At 36.4% G+C, this 24900-nt stretch overlaps 1 protein-coding gene across 1 annotated transcript in view; it reads left to right on the plus strand.

Annotated features, from left to right (window-relative positions):
• The window catches only part of LOC128855045 (uncharacterized), a 105709-nt gene that overhangs the window by 60057 nt on the left and 20752 nt on the right, over positions 1-24900 (plus strand). The window contains exons 9-10 of the mRNA XM_054089627.1: positions 6800-6963; positions 21969-22050. Of these exons, the coding sequence (XP_053945602.1) occupies positions 6800-6963; positions 21969-22050 (246 nt within the window). The remainder of the gene's footprint in view (positions 1-6799; positions 6964-21968; positions 22051-24900) is intronic.

A 24900-nucleotide genomic window follows, 5' to 3' on the forward strand; every position in this document is an offset into this window, starting at 1 on the left:
AATGCATAATTCTTGAGAAACTGCGCACCGAATACGGGTGCCACCCACCAAAATGACAGGGTTTAGGTATTTGCCGATGACGAAGATGCTGTTCTCTACAGCATCCGATTTCCATAATCTCAATAAGTAGACAGCTTCGATTCCTTGCCGCGTTTTGGAATTTCTCTATATTTTTAGCTGTTTTTGCTGTTTTGGTAACGGCGCCTGGGCCTGCAGCGTAATCGGAAACCGCGCTTGACGTTTCCTTGAGGCCACTGCATTTGACTTAGTTGTTGTTGCTATTGGTGCCAGATTAAACGCCAAACTGTTTTTTTTTGTCTGATTTATGAGCTTTGTGGCTTTTCGCAAGTGGTTTTTGACTCCGCATCAAATCCTTCAATTTCGATTCAGTTTACTTTGATGTCAAATTTTGTTAGTTGCCCAGAGAATTTATAATACATACGCAGGAGGGGTAAGAGCGAGGAAACAAAAGCACACAAAAAACTGCGACAAATATTTGCTGGTCTCTTTGTTGGGGTAAATAAATTTTTCATTGAATCCAGAATCCATTTGAATTGAATGCAAAAAGGAGCAGAAACCACGCAGAGTAAAAAAAAAACGAAAATATCTGAACATTTGTCGTTAAGGCAAATTGTTATAAATTTATTAGGAATATGTACATACATACACACATAAGTACTCTGACAAATGGCAAATATGGAACTATTGCTTTTGTATTGAGTGGAATAATTTGGTGGCCGCAAATGGACAACTTTTTAGCTGCATAATGAAATTATCATATAAAGGGAAGCTGTAAGAAAATTGTACCAAAAAAGCATTTTAGTTGATCTTTGTTAATGGAAAACGTGATGGATTTTCCAACGAAGGTAGCCTGTGCGGGAGATGTTAACCTAATAATTCTGTTTTTTTTTTTAATGTTTTGTTTCTCATGCGACCTCGCATGGTGGCACGATGCCGAGTGGTCTAATTTCCAAAATTCTACTAGATATAACCCTTTAATTTGCGCGACAGCCTGAGTTATGTTGCTTTGTGGCCATAGATCTATTGCTGCTTATTGGACATAAAGCGTTTTTCAATAGGTGCGCTTCAACTTTTTTCCGATAGGGAGGGCGAACGACGCAATATTTTTTATTTTTCGCTTGCATTTGTAAACTTCATTACTATACATTTCATCATGGAACGCTACACACTTGAGCAACAATTGCAAATAGTGCAAATTTTTTATGAAAATAATCGTTCTGTTGCTGCTACTTTAAGAGCATTACGGCCATTCCGTGATGAAGGTCACTTTTGACTCAATGGCTTTGTCAACAAGCAAAATATGCGTTACTGGGCAAAAAGTAATCCACACGTGATTCATGAGGCACCGTTGCATCCCGAAAAAATCACTGTTTGGTGCGGTTTACATGCCGGCGGCGTAATTGGCCCATATTTTTTCGTTGACGAGAACGATCGCCACGTTACTGTGAATGGAAATCGATACCGCGACATGATAAACGATTATTTTTGGCCGCAATTGAATGGTATGGACTTAGACGACATGTGGTTTCAACAGGACGGGGCCACAAGCCACACAGCACAAGCTACAATTGATTTGTTGAAGAGTAAGTTCGATGAGCGCATTATTTCCAGAAATGGACCGGTCGAATGGCCGCCGCGCTCGTGTGATTTAACGCCCCTAGACTATTTTTTTTGGGGTTATGTGAAGTCATTGGTCTACAGTAACAAGCCGGCGACGATTTGTGAGCTCAGAGCCAATATTGAACGCGAAATTGCTGGAATTTCGGCCGATTTATGCAAAAGAGTGGTCGAAAATTGGGTTCAACGATTGGACTTCGTAAAACGTGCACGCGGTGGTCATGCAAAAGAAATCGAATTGCTTACTTAAATGTATACGTTCAAACTCGATAATAAAAAAAAATTATATTAGTTAAAAAGTCGAACCGTTTGTGTTTTATTCAAAAAAAAAAGTTGAAGCGCCCTTACTGAAAAACGCTTTATAATCTTCAGAAGCCTCCTTAGAAATTCCTTAAAATCCGATTTGTGCTCTGTTGTCTTTGGTTTGGAAAAGCTCTTTTAAAAAAAATCATCTCGAAACTCAAATTTAATTACGTACTTCACTTGGGTATTATTCTATACATCAGACTCGAAAGAATTTAAAGCACTCTTTGAAATTTTCTAAGTCAACGACTTGATTACAATTTAATATGATTCGTCGAAATTCGTCAAATTTTTCAATTTTATAAAACGAAATATCCAGCCAATCCCTTTTATTTACTTATAAAAAATGTGCGCACTCCTTCAAAAGAATACCTCTCTGTACATAAAGTACATACAATTCTCCAGAGAAATTTGGTCTCAGCACAAAAATAGCTTTATTTGAAGCTAACGATAACAACTCAAATTGCTTTAAACAGAAGAAAGCTTTTCTTGCGTAGTAAAGGGTTCTTCAAGAGTGAAGTAAAAATTTTGTATTTAGGAACAAAAGCAGATTTAATTATTATACTCGTATAGAGTATTTTTCAGATAAGAACGGCACGAAAATACATTTTTTTTTTCTGTATTAACGATTCTTATTCAATTTTTAGAAGCGTTGTGCAATTTCAAGAAGCATTTTACAATATAATAGCTACTAGCTCTCCATAAGGTGGGCTACCGTGATGTGGTTTAAACGTCTTCGAGAAATATTCAGCCGATGTAAGCTGGATGCTGCAACGATGATATGATTTTTAGTCGCCGCTTGTAAGCTATGGCAAATTGCTTCGTTACTTCGCTCATAGTTGGTATACAAACTAGAAGATGTACTCTTAGCTAGCGGATGCCAGAATTGTATACCATAAGTTCAAACTGCTTTCTAAATAAGTGATTTGTTGCGAATTGATAAGCTTGAGCGCCTACCAATGATGTGAATTTGAATTGGAATTGAGTTTGAAAAGGTCGAGCCAAGGAGCACCAGGAGATTTGGTGGCTCCTAAAACACTCAGGCTAAAAAGCCCATTGTATTTAAAGCTCTGGAAAGAGGGGTAGATAGTCAAGGAGGGAAGGAGAAAAGTATCAGAGAAAGAGATAGGAAAGAATAGAGACAGAAATAGAGGTAGTTAGTCCTGTGAGAGTTTTCCAGATTCTTTGGCAAATCTGTAAATATCCTCCAGTTTTAGGGAACGAATATTACTCATTCTCATGACATCGGAACCCAATACTCGTAGCCTTACTCTCGCAAAGGCAGGACACTCACAGAGAAAGTGCTCAGTGCTATTCGCCTCCTCCAAGCATGACAGGCATACCGGGTTCTCGATGATTCCAATGGTGGTCATATGCTGACCCCATGGGTTGTGTCCTGTAATCATGCCGATCAACCGAATATCTTTCCTTCTAAGTTTTAGTAGAAAGTTTGTCAGTTTTCTGTTCGGATTTGTCACAAAACACTTTGCAGTTCTGCAGCGTTCCAGACCGGACCATCGCTCTTTATGTAGATTGCCTACATAATCGCTGATCCAATTCTTGATTCCTGCGGAACTGATTCCGATTATTGGCTCTGGCCCCTGTGGGGGCACCGCTGATCCACGGTTTGCCAATTCGTCGGCAATTTCGTTTCCTTGAACACCGGAGTGTCCCGGAGCCCATATAAGTACAAACCTGTTTTGTCTTGAGACAGAATTAAGCTTCTTCTTACATTCTTGAACAATCTTTGAGGTTTGCTTCCCGCTCCATCTCCTCTCGATTATCCATTCGGCTACTTTTAGGATGGCGAAAACTTCTGTAATATAATATAATGTATTATTATTATTATTATTTGCTGCTGTCGCGCCGATTAGAGTCGCATAGTTCCGAAGCAAAAGCCTACCATTGTTCGCTTTTGCTTTGATCTGGGACCACGTTAGGTTTTCGTCGACTCCTAAAAACACATCAAAATGGCTACATCACCAAGATCTTTTAAGATGTCCTCTGTGGCGATGGCGATGTACTTGAGGGTTTCATTCTAACGCCGTTCTGCTTATTTCGTTAGCTAGTTTGCGAATGGGGCACACCACCATCCATCTCCATTTACGTTTGTGTATTTCAATAGCAATGGTTTTTTGTCTGTTTCTTGCGAGGAGCTTTTCATTTGAACCTAATTTCAAGTCAAGTTGCTTTCGTTTTTTCTTTACTTGAGCTTTAAAGCGCAATTTGACATCCAGTGTTTTGCCCAGATATTTGGTCTCATTGAAGTATGAAATTATCGGTGCATCTATTAAGAGTGGCTTGTAATTAGCACTTTTTAAGAAAAAAACTAAATGCGGACTTGCTTTTTTTAACAGTTTCCTTTAGTTTATTCGTTGCGTTTCGACAGCGTCATCGGCTGTAACTGACATCCACAAATAATGCAGTTACTTATTGATTTGCGATGGTCGGCCGTGGATATACAGGAGATGTAGCAGAGGCCTAAGGTGCTTTACTTTGGAACGCCTACGTTTATATTTTTTAACGGCAAATATGCATTTTCGTGTTTTACGCAAAAGTACCCATAAGTAAGATACGACGAGAGCAGCTCGCAGCATTCTTTTGGTAGCGTGGACTTGAGCTTTTGCAGGAATCCCTTTCGTATCATACTTTGTCGAAAGCTTGCGATACATCAAGAGAAAGACTGAATAAACTTTGTTATTTTCATCGAGTGTTGAGTGATGTTTTTTTGAAATCAAATTAGTGAATGGGAATCAGATGTGCACCGTCGAAATGCACTAAGAGTCGCGTGCGCTTACAGGACCGTATCAGACGTCGCGGTTTGCGTTATCGCTGGAAAGCTCCCAATAAATATACTTGTGCAGGAAATGGGACAACTTTATGTCAGACAAGGATTAAAGCCGACAACTGAAGCGAAAGCTGCAGAACGTCTTCATTCGTTACAAAAATGGCAAAGGAGCTGGGACTCGTCTATTAACGGACTTTGGACCTATAGACTTATCCCCAATATTAGCCAATGGGTGACTAGAAGGCACGGTGACGTACATTACTATTTAACCCAAATATTGAGCGGTCACGGATGTTTCTTGGAGTACTTCCATCGTTTTCACATGGAGAACACTTCGTTCTGTCCAAGCTGCAAGAATGCAATAGAAAGCGCAGAGAAAGTGTGTTTCTACTGCGATCGTTTCAACGAAGAACGCCGAACGCTTGAGTTAGTCTTGGGCGAACAGCTGAGCCCAGACAGCTTAATTAATAACGTGTGTTCATCACATGAATATTGGAACGCTGTTAAAAGTTTTGCAAGGAGGATATTGTCGCACCTGCAACGCGCAGAGTGGAAGCGCAAAACGCAGGGAAAAACAAATCAGCCCTCGATAGGAGGTGGACTGTCTACGAACTGACGACAAATAACAGACGGTCGAGTCTCGTGCTCACAACGGCATTAGACGGTATAATATTATCGCAACATCTTCTTTGCTGTTGATGCAAAAGAAACCTCGATAGCGTATAACTTCCGTACGCCCATGTGAAAGGAACCTGAGAGCACTGAGACATTAGAAGACGAGGCTACAGCATGAAGCTGGCTACAAATATGGTGGACCCAGATGTGGATGAATAGTGTTAGTCCATTTAATGGACAACGTTCTGGGCCTTCCCGAAGTAAGGCAAGGTAGTTCCGGGAAGGGAGTCTCCCCAGAAGAGGAAGAGGGATTGTTTTAGTGGCTACACCATTCAACGCAGTTGACGACGGCCGCTGTAAGTGCGAAGGCATTTTAAACCCTCCTCACCCACCACAAAAAAAAAAAAAAATAAAAGACCTTGGCCCAAAATTGCTATATGCCAAGTACCATTAACTGTAGCTGTGTCTTGTTAATCATTTCGAAAGTTCAGTTAATGCGCTTGTGGATGCATTAATGATTGGTGGAACACCCGTGGATTGTGCTTGCTCCAATAATGGCAATTTTGTTTGTTGACCTAGCCGATGTGACTAAAATGGGCTTCAACCGAGAAGACAATCCAAATCGGAGTTTCTACAACTGAGCCCATAGTGTTTAATATTATTTAATAATTTTGGCTCTTTTGGCAAACGTGAAGCGATGATTAATATATTGCAAGCCCTACTGAATACTTTGAAAGTCGGATGTTACTTTTAACTCTGCCAGCTGCTAAAATATAATATATACGAGGCATCTAAATCTCGGGCAGCAATAACAAAAAACTGAGTGCATTTCTGTCATGAAAACCCATCTCATAAAAAACCATCTGCCATTTGGAAGCGACGTACAACTGTAGGTGAAGATCAAATTAACTGAAGAAATGAAGACTTTCGATAATTAAAAGCAACGAAGCTTGATTAGAGAAGCTCAGGAAAAATATCGACTATAAATTGTTAACCTTTCGGCCAATATGTGTGGAAAAGTAGAGGAAAACTTGCCCCCAAGAATCGCGCACTACGGTGGTCAAACCAGCGACAAGTGATAGATGTACTACAACTCAAATAAATTTCAGTCTGATATCTCAATTAATCTGGTTTTTTTTTTTTTAAATATTATTTACAAAATTTTAATATATTAAAATAAATCGTATGTCTCTATTGGAAACCCCGATACATTGCTACACAACTGAATGTCGTACATATTTTAAATACGATGTACATGAATTGCTTAGATGCAGCGCGTTTTTTGTAAACTTTTATAAACTTCGTTAAATTTTCATAACTCTGAACTTTTTCCCAACAGACCACAGCTGTTTTTACTAGCATTAACTGCTGCCTCCTTTGCATCTTTCTTTACGAATACACAGAATATTTGTATGTAATATAATTTTCTTTATTTTTGTTATTTCTAATCCACAGGGTGGTCGTGTTCGTTTCACCTCGAATCGTGAGAGTGTTGGAGTAATTTCATTAAGATCCGCCGGAGATATTTCACTGCCACAACGAGGACCGCCTAGGCGTGGGCTTATCGTGCCACAGCAGCCGCCAAATCCACCGACAATAATACCGTTGACGCATGCCAGGTGAGTTTGTACGCATACCAACTTATGAACTTAACATAAATATATGTACACATACAAACACACTTGTACACACACATAGTTGCTATAAAGATAACTGTACAACGGAGCCCATTCTTCTAACCCAGCGTTTAAATGCTAAACTAAAAGCAAAAAATACAAATACGATGAAACTTTTGAAAGGGTATTTCCGTGTTGCTGGTTTTGCATGTCCTTTTTGCAGGTTTTCTTATTATTGCCGTAGCTGCTGTTGAAACCGTTTCAACTGCTTTAGTCAACACATTAACAATAAATATGGCTGCGATAGGAAAGCGAGCATACATACACATGCATGTTTAATATTCAACCAAATCAACACATTCTTGTACATAGTCACACAGTCACACGCACACACACTCAACCATCCGCGTTCGCCATCAACAGAGGCACTAGCAAAGTAAAAAGGTTTAAATTGAGGAAAATATTCAACAACAAAACATGCTTTGGGACGAAACACCTACAAATATTGCTTTGTGCCGCTCGATCACACTTTTTGGAGGATAATACAATAAACGCAAATTACAATAAAGCCAACAAAGCGTCGTGAAATGTTGGTAAAGTAAAGGAAGAGAATATCAAAAATTTATTGCCCACAAATACATACATAAATATTTGGAGAAATTCAAGTAGCAAATGCAGCAAAGTGTAGCTAATCATAGAGGTAATAGATACAATAATAGCCAGAGAAATAAATTCACAATGTGGTATCGAAGTGGTACGCTTCTGGTGAACTTAGAACCATGAGTAGTTCGCGCTTTTGCTCTTTTCCATGAAGGCAATGAAACGCATTTTTTTCAATAATTCGGTACGACTATAAAACACATCAGATGACAACTAGGACCGCTAGTTGTAGCTTACTTAATAATATACAAAACAAAATTGTTTTTCAAATAGGAATCGATTGATTTTCACTGTGAAAAATATCGTTCACAAGTTTTAACTGAAGAACGGTCCTGGTGTGCAGTTCTTCTCTATGTGACGTTCTCTGGTGAATAGCGAAGTGGCCTACAATTGGCAAAATCACGCTTCTTTGAACTAGGCTTTGTTTTTCATTAGGCAATTCCAGTTTTCACTGCGTGGTAGGGGGCGATGTATATACGTACATGCATATATGTATATATATAAACATATTTATTTATGGTATACTCGTATATGCATTTTGAATTTGTTATACGAATATAAAATAAATGACAGCATCAGCACTAATTCATAGTTATATTTTAGAAACATTTTTTCTTTTTATTTATTGGGTGTTTTTTCACTGACTCGTTTCACTCATATATTGCATACCTATAATAAAACTCGATAAGTTATGGGAATTCTTAACCTTGCAGAGATTGAAGACAAATTTAGCGATTATTAAAGAAATTATTTTTTTATTAAAAACTACAAAAAGAAATTTGTTTGAGAAAATAACAAAATATTTAATTTTCTTTCCCAAAAAAAAAAAAAAATTTACAAAAATTTTCAAAAAACAAATTATTTTCTCAAAGAAAGTATAAATATTTCATACTCAAAAAAAGGGAAAAGATTTTTTTTCCAAAAATGGGAAAAAAATGTATTACTTTCTCGAAGAATCTTTTTTCAAAAACCTTTAATAGACACATTTTTAAGTATACCTATTTCATACTAAAACATAAAACGATTTTTTTCTCAAAAAAAATTGTTTTTTTCTCAAAAAAAATTGTTTTTCACAAATTTTCAAGAAAAAAAAATTATTTTCTAAAATAAATTTTTATTCCAAAAATGTTTAATAAAAATGTATGATTTGTATCTCAAATTTATAAAAAAAATTAAGAACACATATTTCATACTCAAAAAAAGAGAAAAGAATTTTTTTCCAAAAATTTTCAAAAACAAAATTTATTATTGTAGTTTCTCAAAGAATTTTTTTAATATAAATATGTAGTTTTCTATAAAATAATTTAAGTGTACTTATTTCATACTAAAACATAAAACGATTTGTTTGTTAAAAATTTTAAAATAACCGAAGTTATTTCACTTCAAACATAAGTAGGTAGGTAGGTGAAATGGCAAGAGTACCCCAGGTACACTTCAAGTAGCACTTACGTGCCGCTTTGATATAATAATGTGGATACCATAATTGTGTAGTTTCCCTTTAACGACGGCCAAGGGGACACCGATGTCTGCGAAGGGGGCAGCTGAAACCAGTTCTGCAGACCCCTTTATGGCAAGCTCATCGACAATTTCATTTCCCTCTATATTCCTGTGCCCAGGAACCCAGATAAGGGAAATGTTTCGTGGACTAGGACACACGCTAAGTCTGCGCTCCCTCTGAGATCGCTACACATTCTAGTGCCAGTCATTCGGCAAGTTTCGTGGAAAGCGAGCAAAATTGGCATTATGTCTGAACGTCATGTAGAGTTGCATTAGAACTGAATGCCAAACTGGAATACACTCCTCAAACTGTAATAAGTAGGTTGGGAGCCCTAATGAGTTTGCGTCTTCAAAGTGTGCGAAAGTGATTGTATCTCGAACCGTTTATCAACGTTTTAACGTCCGCTGTGCTTTCTAAGACGGTGGGTTAGTGCCGACATCGTCGGGTATATATTAAAAATACCCTCAACTCTCTAGGTAAATTTGTTTTCTAGACAGTACATTTTTTTTATGTTTAGCATTTGTGAAATAGACAAGTATACAATTTTACAGTAGCACAATGCGTTAAAAATATTGAAACACCACCTGCTGGGTCCAAACAAACTCAAACTACAATCGGAATGAGATGAACAGTATAGGATTGCAGAGAAGAGAAAAATACAAAAGGCCATATATTTTTAGAAATGTACTATAAAATGGCGCACAATTAATCATACAATTTAATTTTTGAATAACTTTTTTGGTAAATGAAAAAAAGATGTTGAGTGATGGAAATCTCTATTCTGACCTTAACGCGCTCCATTGCTTGTTTGTTTTTATACTGCAGCTGTCTAGTTCATAAGTGTCAAATATGATTGATGAACAAAGCAAAAATTTAGAAAAAATGAAAATCTTTCGATAAGATGACTAATTTTGTGCCACCTTATACATACAAAGATGTAAAGCAACCTGCGAGAAAAACAGCACCTTGACATTTTGAACAATTTTGGATTTTTTTCTGTTTGAATGTTCATTATTTTTTTATAAAAAAATAAAATATGTTTTTTTATTTATTTTGACTTCGTTTAACTACAACATTTAAAACTATATGAATTCAAAGGTCAAACTGTGTACAAAAATCCGAAAATTCCGCATTCATCAATATTATCATATTTTCTAATTATACCTTCTGCTCAAATATGAACGAGACGTTATCAATAAAACGGTCCGCGGATGACATATGGCAAAAATAAATTTTTGTTTTTTGGTAGGACTGTTATAAGCTTACATGGCAAATTTCTGCGTTTTATGTCACATAGTTTGTTTTCTGTGCTACTGTAAACAAGTCAAGTTCGAGTGTGTTCTTCGAATTTAACGATGGAAATTCAAGTTAAACAAAGAATTTGTTTGAAATTATGTTATTCTCTGCTCTATCGCGTGCACGTGTTTTCCAATGGTACAAATCGTTCAAAGAGGGCCGTACATCGGTTGAAAACTTGCCTCATGAACGTCGTCCAGCAACATCAGTAAACGACGAAAACATCGGAAAAGTAAAGGAAATTGTACTTGAAAATCGCACAAATCGCAAAATCGGTTAACGCTGAATATTATTTGGACGTTTTAAAGCGTTTGCGCGAGAACATTCGTCTTAAAAGGAAGGAATTGTGGGACAACAAGTCATGGTTCTTGCATCACGATAATGCACCAGCTCACACATCACGTCTTGTTCGCGATTATTTGAACAAAAATATGTTAATGTCGTTCCGCAAGCACCGTATTCGCCTGATATGGCTCCATGTGACTTTTTCCTGTTTCCCAAGCTCAAGTTGCTGCTCCGTGGAAAACATTTTGAGACAATTGAAGTCATAAAAGAGAATTCGAAAAACACACTCGAGCTTGACTTGTTTACAGTAGCACAGAAAACAAACTATGTTACATATCACGCTGAAATTTGCCATGTAAGCTTATAACAGTCCTACCAAAAAACAAAAAATTTATTTTTGCCATATGTCATCCGCGGACCGTTTTATTGATAACGTCTCGTTCATATTTGAGCAGAAGGTATATATATATATAATTGGCGCATACACCCTTTTTGGGTGTTTGGCCGAGCTCCTCCTCCTATTTGTGGTGTGCGTTTTGATGTTGTGCCACAAATGGAGGGACCTACAGTTTCAAGCCCACTCCGAACGGCAGATATTTTTATGAGGAGCTTTTTCATGGCAGAAATACACTCGGAGGTTTGCCATTGCCTGCCGAGGGGCGACCGCTATTAGAAAAATCTTTTTCTTAATTTTGGTGTTTCTCTGTGAATTCCGAATAATAGTGGGCACCAACCCATTCGGCTACGGCGGCCGCAAGTGTCACATTTTCTAATTAGAATATCTAAAAACAAAATGATGGTTTATTAAATTTTAAAATGCAATTTTGCGGTTGCTGAAGAACACTGTTGGTTTTTGTTTTTTTTTAACTTTTTTATCTGTCGGCATTATGCAGTTTGTATGCACAAAGTAATTTTCTGTAAATAAAACTGGTCAAAGTGATGAGTTGCCATTGCTTTTTGGCGGGCTGTAAATAAATAACAGTTAAATAACATTTCAAAAAGAAATACGTAACGAATTTTAAATTAGAGCATTTTAATTAATGTAAGTCTTGTCGCATTACCTTTCAAAGCCATTCAAAATTTACTGGAAATAATTTGTAATAATGGTAATAAATGTACGTATATATGCATGTATATGTATATGTATATGTGTATATATGTATATGTAGCATAAGTATGTATTTGTCAACTTCCCGAATGATTCCCACGGCACGTGTGTGTGCTTAAGTAAATAGAAAATTGCATACTATGGGAACTTAATACTGTATATGTGTATGTAAATAACTACATTCTTACGTACAATTATTTATACTACTTGCCTATGAATATACATGCATACTTACATACATACATAAACCTACAAGCAGATGTATTATTTATTTGGAAATTTACCACAGCTTTAGTGTCAAAAAGGGTTTCGTCGCCAATTGCTTAGTCCTATTCCATTTTTATTGTTACGTTTCAATAGTCAATTTTGCGTTTATTGCGGTGTGTTATTCAGGAATTTTGGATCAAACCAAAATAAGAGCACGTTACTGTGCGAATTTCTATTTACACAAAATTTTAGCAGTTTTCTTTTTTTTCCATTTTCGTATTTGTATTTGTTTTCTCCTTTTAATAACACCACACTTTGTGTAATTTTCCATGCCATTTTGCGCTTGTGCACCAGAAAATAGAATTCGGAAATTACTTATCGAAATTGGCTGACACATAGCGTGCCTACACATATACACATACAGCATTTACTATACAATTTCAAATATTGCCCGAAATTCATTGAGACCTGCCAAACAACAATGACAAACGAAAGAACGCAATGTTAAAGCTTTTGTTATTCTTGTTGTTATGGTTGTGTGTTTTTCACACCCATACACCCATAAGCACATATTTATAGTGAGTCCACAATTTGATTACAATTGCGGTGGTTTGATCAAGATAATGACCTTTTCACTAGAAAGCTGAAAAAACTACAGGGAGGTTATTTAACCCTTTCGCTCCCTCATCCGGTACAGTGATGAACTGGAATATAGGGTAATCTTTATCTTAAAGTTGACCATTTTCAAGCAAGCAGCTGCTCCTCAACTCACTCAAAGGAAATATGAGCGCTCACATCAGAGTATTCAATAGTACTTTTGTTCAATCAAGTAATATTAAAAATAATGCTGAAATAAGCATTTCTTTCATTCAGTTCAAATACTTCGAAGCAGCATCGCAATGTATAGACTTGGGATACACATTTTTTTTCGATTTTTGCGATCCTGGGAATGTCCGGAATGTCGCGATTGCAATACCGATTTTGCCGGGATTAGTGACATGATTTAGATTTTCATTAATTTGTAATAACTTAACTTGAAAAAACTCACTGTTGTTTGAGGAGCCTTCCGGCATATAATAAATAATAAATAAGGGGCGTTTAAAATATCAAATTCTTTCTAGTTAAAGTGAATATTATTGCACTAGCAAAAAAACAAAAGGCAATAGGTACAGTCTGTTACATAAGAGCGTGGTCACTGTTAAATAATAACAATTGATTTTTCTAGAATTCGCAAATTTATTGATAATTTTGTCGAGAATACTCAATGCAAATACCTCAGTAGCAAGTCCAATCTCCTGCATTGTCAATTATGGCCTGGCACCATCGGGGCATACTTTCCACTAGTTTTTCTGCATATTCTACCGGAAAGGACCTTCAAATTTTCCGAATTTGTCGAGAAAGTTGATCTAAATTACATGGCTTGCGTCGGAAATGCCCAGAAGGAGGATTCATCAGAAAAACTTACGTTGCTCCAATCGCGGTCCAAGTTTTCCTTCACCCATGCCACTCGTTTTTCAACGTGTTTTGCACTCAACATTGGTTTTTCCAAAGTACTGCGATATTTCAGTTTATTGGCAAGCCAGTGCCTGCGAATCGTTCCGTGAGATATGTCAACACCTTTTGCTTTCAATTTCACAGCAGCTCCATGTAAAGTTAAAGTTGGATCTTTCGAGAACAATGCGGGAATTTTTTTTTTGTCTTTTTTTTGAGACTTTACTTGCACTTCCGCCATCAGGAAAACCATCAACGTTACCGACCTTTTTATAGCGATTTATTCACTTGCTAACGAACTGCTTCGACTTTCCCATATATTTCGCAGCAACAGTTTGCGTTAATTTGGGTCCTTTTTCATGCAAACATAGAAAAATTGCATTTACATGCTAACATATCTGAAAAACTAGCAGAAGGAATGTCGGAAAATCATCGGTTGAGGAAATTTAAAAAGTTAAAAATTTATTTTGTGCTTGAAAGTGGTTCATATATTTTTTAATTCCTAACATTTAAGAGGAATAAGCAGGAAATAGTAGACTTTGATACGTATTTATTTATATTAACACTAAACCTACCATGGATGGGTCAAATGACCCATTTTAAACTTCTTGTCAGAAGTTCTTAGAAATAACATTATTAAACGTCGTTTGCCTTCACGACTTTTATTAAAAAATTCATCGAATGTATATTTCAAGATTTACTCTTCTCTTGCTAATTGTTTTACCGAGAAATATATGTGATCTTAATAATATATATAATATTTAAAGACGGGTCATTTGACCCACATTAGTAGGAATAAGAATACATAAAATACCGGTAGGCTTAGTGTTAAAATAAAAATCTAGTAAATCTGTTTAACTTTTTCCAACAGTGGCATGCATATGTAAGTATCGATTTTTATTAACAACAAAAACGTTGAAGCATATGCCCATATTATTAAAAAGTTAAAGTCAGCGTTACTTTCTTGCTCTTATAGTGGATTTTCCAGACTGCATTTCATATGGTTCGTACGAAATTACAAATCCCAAAATCCCGTGCTTGTTACTAAATAGTTTCGGAACTTTTGAGACTTACAAAACACAGAAATTCTGGGATATTGGAAACTCGAAATTGGCATCTCTGATATTAATATTATTATTATTATGAAAATACTTAGTACTGCGACCTGAAAGATCTTCATTAGCTCAGATTATTTCTCTGAGCCCAACTTAATAAATTTTAGTATTTAGAATTTGTCCTATTTTATTGAGTTTTTTTCCTCCTCTGGTAAAGTATAGTACATCCTGAAAATTGGGTCAAAATTTAAAGAAACTCAGATAATTCCTTACGGAGATATACAAGGTCGCCCAAAATGAATCACTCTATCGGAAATATTATAATTTTTGGAAATGTTGTCGTCAATCATATTAGTTTGGGGAAAAAGAAATCCAGTATTTTTGATTTTTATTTGGCCCAAATGGTTTAAAACTATTGAATAGTCGATTTTTAGCTCCTTGGCGATTCTCCTTCGATTATTTTTGTGATTTTATCGTCTTCTTCGATATTACCGACATTTTTTTAACATCAAAAATGTCAAACCCAAATTGCACGCAATTATCTGTTACAGTATCGGCACCATAAACACCATTCAGAATTTCAGCGGTCTGGCCTTCGTCTGGCATTTACGCCTTTGTCTGGCATTTTACGCCTTCATCAAAGAAAAACTGTAAAATGTAATTTTCTTGAATGTAAATTTCTTGACTTCCATTGTTAACACCCTGTACCTCACAACTGAATTGAACTAAATAATTTTTTTAGTGTGAAATGTCACCTTGAGAACGGGCTTAAGCTTTAAATTGTTTGATCGATATTGATGACTAGATCCATCTACCGAGAAAATAATGGATTTATTTTTCTCCGAACTAATATTTGACTCGTGAACCGACAGCTCCGGTATACAAACAAACATACAATGAAATGCACAAAAGTCAAAATAATATAATCACTCAGAATCATTTTTTTTATTTAGTTAAAAAGCGATTGCTTTTGAACCTCCTTGCACAACTTTTAGTGACCTCAGTTTAGCTAAGAAAACTTTGAACTAAGGAAACCTTAAGCAACTGTGACTGATATATTTTCAACAAATCGTTTCTTGTTTTTTTAGATTCTTTTAGTTCTATCTCTCAAATTTATTCTCAATGTTCATGGAGTATAAAAAAATCTACTTAGACAACAAAAATTTTTATTGATATATTTTTTACGGTAGTTATAGTACTCAGTGATATAAATATGTAAGTGATTGCTCTCACCCATTTTCAACTGAATTACTTTCTTCCATTTAGTAGCAATTTCAGCACTAAAAATTTTCGAATTGCTCATGATAAATTTGTTGGCTTAAAAAGTAGACCTAACATTTGTTTAGAATCAAACAATCAAACTTTTGAACTATAAAATCTCAATTTATTTAATAATTTCGCTGCTTTGAACTTTATCTTCCCCTTGTAAAATAAGCCTGCTTCTTTGGCGGGTGCAGTTAAAGTGAAGTAAGCCTATCAGCGCCCTTAGGATGAAATTGCTTCTCTTGTGAATGGACTATTTTTATAATAAATATTGAAACTGAATTAAATAACGCGAGTGAGATATCATAGTTACTTTTTTCCTATCGGTTAGCATTTATTCGAATTTCAGTAGTGTCTGCTTATTTTAAACCAAGAATAGCGATGCGCTTTTTATAATTTCTGCCTGGCAATATTACTGTAGGTTTTAAGAACGGAATAGGCTATCCATCGAGGTACTTTAGAACTAATTTCTCTAATAATTTGGTCAGTGCTCTTTGTCGAATACCCACAACGCTCATCTCTCTTTGTAAATTTTTTGTTGGATCCATTTCCATCCACCATATGAAGAACTTTATCTTCTCTTTTCTGTTAAGAAAATTGCTGCTGTAGCGCTAGTAATGTCGCTGGACAAACTTCAACATCGATGTCTTGTCGTTCTCCACAATTAGGCGTTCATGAATCTACTGTTGGGCAGATTTTATTTGTAGACGCTCATGGTGGGCATTTAATGATGTAATTTTTCAAGTATTTTATATGCCATTGCTAAGAGCGGCATTTTGAGTAAACGAGTGGAACCTAAAAGCATCTAAATTTTAAAGTGTCTTATTTTGGAATACCATCAAGATTACCCTTTATTTCAAAAAAGCTCCTAAATGTGTTTCTATTCAAGGTAGGTGTTAAATAGCAGCTTCAACCATAAATTGAAAAGTTCCGAATACGTAGGTGACTTGGAAAAAAAAGCCTCGATTGAAATCTACCAATGTTTGGTAAGGCTATTTTTTGCGTGTATTCAAACTGCATTTAAAATTAAAAAAGAATAAAATAAAAGAAGAATTCATCGCTGCTGTCGTAAAAAGAAACATCTTTATAGACTTTGCTACTTTGCTTTTGCATTTTTTAAACAGCTACGCGCCTTAATGCCACATACTCGTATGTATTTATAAAAAAAAAATACACATAAAACTGAAATTATCGAGTTCACAGTCCCATTCGTTTTGTCGGTTCGAATAAAATCTCATGAAAAGTATCGTACAAAGTTTTTGATTACTTCGGCGTCGTAACCATATTCTCCTTGGATTTGGCCATTTCAGTCACACTTCGATTTCGGCCATTGACTCGTGTGTACGTATGCTACATGGTTTCATTTATAAGTAACTAACACTGCACACAGTGGTCGTTGCTTTGTTTGATTCTGCTTGATTCTACTTCCAATTGCCAGTGCTTACCACCTTAACTGCCAACTAGTCCATTTGAATGCGTACGTGTGGAAAACTACGAAAAAGGATAACACTCGCCTAATAACACATGCAACCGCACACACACTTTTGTCTTTGCACACAGTCACACACACACGCCAGCATTCTATAAAATACTCGAATAACTTTGATTGAGTGTGTGTTTGCGTGTCTCGAATTGTCTGTTGGCTATCGCAAATCACAAGCATTCAGCATTCCGCACTCACGTTCGTCCATGTTTTTCTTTTTTTTTTTTGCTGTTGTTATTAGTAGCAGCAAAAGCGTGTTCCTCAGTTTGACTTTCACTTCAACTTTCCCGTTGGTATCCGGCTGCCGTTCTGCTGTTCTCTCGGAAAGTGCCAATATACGATTTCGATTTCTCATTAGTTTCACACTTTATGTAAGCTTTGTGCGCTTATGCGCTCCTTTCTTCTCTATCCATCTACACATTTGCGCTTCACTAACAAAGCTCTTATCTAAATGCATTTGTGTGGCCGAGTGCGTTTTCATCTGACCAATTGTGTGTTTGGTTGTGTTGTGTCTGCGTGCGTATTTGTGCGTAACAATATGAAATTGATGACTTCGAAAGCTTTGTCGACAGTTGATTTGGGTTATTATTGCTATTTTGATCCTCTTCCCTTTGGCTACTCAGTCGTTTGATACGGCCAGCATATATTGGTTTTTTTGCAATTCTTTACAATACAGATTTCGCTCCATCTCTTCTCTTGAATTGATAAAATGAAATTGAAGCTTATTGACGCACACATTCACAGTTTTTTTTTTCACCATTTCTACCAGTACCAATCATCATCTTTCGTGAGTTTGCTAGTTTTATGCAGCCACTGTAATCCTTTTCTGCCTCACCTTGCACTTAGCCAAGCACCACACACCAATATTCCTCACATCCACTTTCTGTCATCTCAGGGTAATATGTTGTATGTGCTCAACTTAAAGGCGCTGAAGTCTTTCGCAAATGTTGTGAATATTTTTGTTTATTGGGTTGCTCAGCCCTTTTCGAAAGGAGTGGAAGCGTTGGTGGTCTACTTCTCTCATTGACTGCGAGATGAACTCGATTGATAGTTGGTAAAAGTTAAATCAAGCATTCATTATTCAGAGACATGCTCATTAAAAGTCTTACATAAAAAATATTTTTTTTGAAAACATTTTTTTATCGCTTGCATTTTTAACTGTTCGGCATTTGACATTTGTTATTTATGTATATTATCTACTAGACTGGTCTTATTACACGGAACAAGTACAGTAATAGGGGAACCTGTTCTTTTATTTATTTATTCATTTTAGTCTGCTAAAAATCATCTTAGTGTCACAGTAGATATTACCCAATCGGTCACATCGCATGAGAGGTTCGTTCAACGCCTAATTTATTTGAGTGTATTGTGAAATATAATTTGGAACGTGATTAGCTGGCCGATTATAATTGATATTTCCATTAATAACGTTGTAGATTCTCCTATCTGCATGAGAAGTAGATTCTCCTATCATGCAAAGACTACAGGCCTGGTAATTTACTCCGGCTTTTCTTTTGTAATGGCGGACACAGCTTGGCCAATTCAACTGATACACAACGAATTTGGTAAACACTTTTCATATTCTCTCATAAGTGTGGATTTTATTTTAGTCTAGGATTGAAGTGGCGGACTAAAAGTTGTCGGCAATTCAACCCAGATATTTCCAAATATAACCATGAAACTAGACGAACTTTAAACCAAGATGAACAAGCTAAGCCTGATTAGTGTAAACCAACTTTAGTTCAAACTGTTGCTTTAATGCTTTTTTATACACATAAAGATCCGACTGCAGATTATTGCTATCCGATAAGTTGAATAGACACAAATGTGGTTCCAGCATGAAGGCGCTGCCGTATGATGACCTGCTTTTTCCTCCTTCACGGATTCAGATAATTCCTCTGAGCCCAACTTCGTCAATAAATTTTTGTATTTATGAGTTTTATTTGCTGCTCGGATGAATATGTCTACCCAGGTGTTTATGCTGTTAATGCATCAGTCCTGCGCACGACATCAGCACATGTTTGGCGGCTTCATCTTCCTCCCTACAGACCCTACAAATCTTATTGGAGTATATTACCAGGCTAGTTAGATAAGGATTCAATCTACAATTCCATATTATAATATAATCCCGATGATGAACTAAAATTAATTCTATTTAATTCCACACAATCTTTCAATCTGTTTTCCTTAAAGCTGCCGATCATTGATTCCGATAAACCCGGTAGATGTTCCCTGTATTATCTTTTTTGGCTTCCCTCTACTTCCTGAATAAGAGAGGGGAAATTACCTATTCCTTAGTCCCAAAATGGCCTGTGAGATCGCTTGCGTTTAACCGTGCAGGTTTCCTTAGTGGGGATATTTGAAAGAATTTGTCTATAGTATCACGGTAATTAGCCTTCAAAAAGTGTAGCTACGAATCAATTAATGAAACCCACAAATCTGAACCACTGAATGGGTCTTAGAAAGAATTTGAATGCCCTTTCTACAAAGATGTTGTGACTGCTGGGAAATGAAAGGAGGTCACTTAGAACTTATGTAACTTTGTTTAATTCGTTTACTAAAATAGCTGTACGAATATTATTTTTTACTTTGGATATTTATAAAAGTTATTCTGTAATATTCTATTCGACCACCGTAGCGGAATGGTTTGGTGCGTGACTGCCATTCGGAATTCGGCATACATACTGTTGGTTCGAATCTCCGTGAAACGCCAAAATTAAGAAAAAGTTTTTTCTTATAGCGCTCACGCCTCGGCAGGCAATGGCAAACCTCCGAGTGTATTCCTGCCAAAGAAAATTTCCTTATAAAACAAAGATCTGCCCTTCGGAGTCAGTTTAAAACTGTAGGTCCCTCCATTTGTAGAACAACATCAAGACGCACGCCACAAATAAGAAGAGAAGCTCGGCCAAACACCCAAAAATGGTATAAGCGCCAATTATATATGTATGGTATATATTTTTTATACACGACTAGCGTACCCTCGCCCGCTTCGCTAGGCGATAAATTCAATGATTTGCTGAAAGAGAATAAAATTAATACGAAACAAAGCAAATTCTTCGATAGAATTTCATTCGAACTTTATTGTAACACTTTTTGGTAGACAACGTTTTTGGTTTTTCCATCTTTCGCGTAAATGAATAATGACGATGGTTTGCCTACTTGTGAGCAAGCTACATACATACAATTGTCCATGAGAAAAAATTGGGTATTCTAAATTAATACCGCATATTTGTAGAGACTGTCCTTGCGCCTTATGAATTGTCATAGCGAAGGCAAGGCGAATAGGGAACAGCAAACGTTTGAAATCGAATGGTAAATCCGTCGGAATCAGTGGAATTCTGGGTATCAAAACGTCTTCTCCTTTGTACTTCCCTTTCAAAATTGTTGCTTCGATAACGTTACCCATTAGCTTCTTCACAGCGAGTCTGGTACCGTTGCAAAGTCGTGGCACATTAATGTTGCGCAGCATAATAATCGGTGCTCCAATTTTTAATCGTAAATTATGAGGTGGTAGGCCTGGCAAATCTAGTGAGTTTAAGAATTCAGTTGGATAATTTACGACAGCATCTTGATCAGTAAAAGTGTCCATTGACTTACTTATATGCAACTATGTCACCAGGTATTTGATTCAAAATAGCATTTATATCATTGACTTCCTTATTTTTCCCAGCTAAAATTGCTCTTTCGCTGAGCCAATCATGGTTTTTGTAATGTTGAACTATGTTTGGAAATACACTCTGTATCAATGCCTCTTTTGACTGTGCAAAAGTGCAGAAATTGTTAGGCAATGTAATCATTCCTGTTGGATCGATTTTCAGTAATTGGTGTGAAAATTCAGCTGCTGACAGATCGTTCTGTAGTTGAACACGTACGTTTGTAGCAAGTGTAAGCGTGTTTACATGTCTCCCTAAAAACGATGATTTTAAGCATGCATTGATTTCATCTGCAGCCGTAGATTTTGGGATCACAGGTAATGTTTGCCTGAAGTCTCCAGCCAATAAAATCATGGCACCTCAAAGACTGTTTGGCTTCCTCGTAGATCTTTCAAAGTTCTATCAAGTGCTTCCAATGGTTTCTTGTGTGCCATAGTACACTCGTCCCATACGATGAGCTTACATACTTTAAGAACTTTTGCCATTCCAGATGTTTTCGAAATATTACATGTTGGTGTTTCATTTACCTGCATATTCAAAGGCAACTTTAATGCAGAATGTGCTGTGCGACCGCCTTCCAGTAATGTAGCCGCAATTCCGGAAGGAGCGAGTGCCAATGCAACGTTATTATCTGATCGAATTGTTGCTAATATCAATGAAATCAAAAAGGTCTTTCCTGTTCCCCCAGGAGCATCCAAGAAAAACAATCAACGAGTTCCATGGCTAACATTATTCATGATTGTATCATAAACATGTTGTTGTTTATGTTTACTCTTCGTCGAAAAAAATTTGCAACTTAGCAACACGACCCAAATCGTTTCACAATAACGAAAAATTCGCATATTTATTCAAAAAAAGTTGTACATATAAAATGGATGTTAATTCGAAACTTAATCTAAGAATCGAGCAAGTTCTGCGGCTCCTTGGAAATTTCTTAAGAAAATACTTATATACTTTTGAATTTTGAATTTAATTCATACTTATGCACACATTTTTTATTACTCTCTAGATCTCATGATCGCGAAAGCGGTGACTACGCGGGCTCAATATCGGATCTCCAAAGTGTCACCTCACGTCTGAGTGCTGTGTCGGTAAGTAAATATAAATAATAGAAAATAATTTTATAAAGTTTCGCAAACTTCTTGGAACAAATTGAACAGCTGAAATTAGTTTTGCGTCAAGAAAAACATAGCAAACATGCCAACAGGCAGCAAAGGCGATAAAAAAAATTATAAAACAACTAACAACAGAAGCAAATAGCAATGAGACAGTCAACCTGTGCGCACTTTTTCGTCATTTGCGCTAATAGCAAAACCATATTGAGTTGTCATTGGATGCAGTCAGCATTGTAGGAGCCAGCAGCCAACAGCTGGTTAGCGGCCAACATTTTACTAACGTGTGGTGGCAGCTGTTGGCGGCCGCTAAATTGATTAAGTGCACTTTAACAACAAACTTTTGCTGCTATTTTACCGTTTCGCAGGCAGCAAGCAATGATTTCTCCATTCGTGAGCCATTCATTCAATTTGGCACAGCCGCTGTCGCATTCTAACTGCAGCACAACTTTGCAGAGCAATGCAAAGAGCATAAAGAAAATCAAAAATCCAAAAGCAAAGCAATAAAATTACAAATAGAAACTACACATTTTTTTCGAAAAGCTTTTAAAACAACTTTGTGAATTTGTTGCACTATGTGCTGTGATTTTTGCCGCAGCTGTTGCCGTTGCAATTGCGCCTTGCTGTCATCAGGTACGAGTATACATATGGTTGTGTGTATGTGTGTATATGCACATAAAATTTTGCAATGTATTGCTGCAAGCTAGTTTTTCTTTGTCGACTTTAATTTGTTTATTCCTATGCCAATCGTTTTGTCCCGCAATCATCGGTTAACTCATTTATTTCCATTTAAAAGTTGCTCATACGTCATGTACCACCTCACAACACCAATGTATGTGGTTGTGTTGAGGGGGGAGTATGCGTATCTATATTCATGTGTATATACCCTGCCATACAAATGTTCGTTTTTGAGAAAAGTTCTCGTTCTCCCAACTGATGCTAAATGGAGCAATTGGCGCAACCGGAAATTATAAACATAACTACGCGATGACAGAAGACAGAAAACTCGTAAGCTGATTCAGAAACTTTTCAGAGCGAGTCAAGTGGAAAGTGCGATAGATTGCTCTAGAAAAATCGGGCTATGTATTAGTATTCAAATTTAAAATACGTACGCATATTTATATTTTGAAATAAATTTAGAATAATACAATATAAAAATAATCCCTTTTTTTTGCATGACCACCAAGTCTGCATTTAGCATAGTTAGAATGATCCGCTTTAAGTCAAGGGTGCAGCATTATTTTCTATGACTTGTTTGCCATTTTGAAAATGATTTAATTCTGCTCTCTGATCCCATTGACAAAGAACTGAAAAAGTCCATTTTCACTAGCTTCCAATGAGACAAATTGTCTAATAGAAAAATCATTCGCCATTGATAGCAACAGATGATAATCACTTTGTTTCAGATACGGCCTACAAAGTCGATGTATAAGAATTCTAAGCCATGCTCCCACACTTGCTGGCCAGTTGCTTTCGATGTGTTTGGTCTGGCCCGTTTTGGCAATTGCTTACTTTAGACGGTCCAACTGTTGACAACACAGCTTCAAGTTAGTAGGTGCCAAGTTTGCGTTTTCCCCTTTATCGAAGAGGTCCTTCAAAATGTAACGTTTTTACTCTTTGCTGGTGTCTATCTCTGACAGACGCTCAAATAAAACTGAGTCAAGCAGTCACAAAACTGTTTCAGTAGTTTGTTTCATACGAAATTCGTTTTTCTAATGACTTCTTATGTAAATCGATTGCACTTAAACCACGCAAGACACAAATCACTAAAACCATCCAAGAAAAAAAGTGGTGGATCTACTTTTGCTTTACCTAAAACAGCTTGTGGATGTCTTATTAAAAATAAAGGGTACCATTCGGAATTCACAGAGAGAACGTCGGTTTGAATCTCAGTGAAACACCAAAATTAAGAAAAAGATTTTTCTAATAGCGTCGCCGCTCGGCAGGCAAAGGCAAACCTCCGAGTGTATTTCTGCCTTGAAAAAGGTCCTCATAAAAAAAATATCTGCCGTTCGGAATCGGCTGAAAACTGTAGGTCCCTCCATTTGTGGCACAACATCAAGACGTACACCACAAATAGGAGGAGGAGCTCGGCCAAACACCCAAAAAGGGTGTACGTGTCAATTACGAGTATATATATTTTATATATAAGTAAAAGAAGGTTTGCTCTACGAAGAAATTCTCCTAAGTCTACTTAATCGTCGGTAGTAAATTTTCCCAAATTTTCCACAGTTACACCTAAGTTTAACATCTAAGGAAAAGTCTTCTACAAATGCCACAACCAGCTGGTAGCTACTTAAAGAACTTATTTTGAAAGTCACTTAGTTTTAACTGTCCAAATATTTGTCATGCCGGTATTGGTATTGGTACTGGTATTGGCTCTAAATTATAACAAAACGTGGCCAGCTTAAATAAATTAGAATAAAATATTGTAAGTATCAGAAATTTTTGATATGACATAGAAATAACAAAGTGAGTTATTTCTTTTCTTGGTGAAGAAACATACAAGCTATCTAATTTGTGCCTTAAATCAATGATTATTTTATGTCTATAATTAGGCGAAATTTTCAATAACTTAGAACAAGTTTATGGGTAAAAAAAATACGTAGCTACGAAACTATTTTTAAGATTCTGCCACCCTCTGTCTAAGGTTAATTAAGCAGATACCTCAAATCATGGCACCATGTCACTTCTTCTGCAAAAATTGCCATAAATAATTTTTTATGGTAAAATAGCACTAGCATTCAGATATTTTCTTAAAAAGCGGTACTTCGTTAACAAAGTATTTTTTACATGAATTTTCGGTCGCTGAACAAAAGCATAAGTTTC

This window comes from Anastrepha ludens, chromosome 2 (genome assembly GCF_028408465.1).
Source record: "Anastrepha ludens isolate Willacy chromosome 2, idAnaLude1.1, whole genome shotgun sequence".
NCBI classification, from domain to species: Eukaryota; Metazoa; Arthropoda; class Insecta; order Diptera; family Tephritidae; genus Anastrepha; species Anastrepha ludens.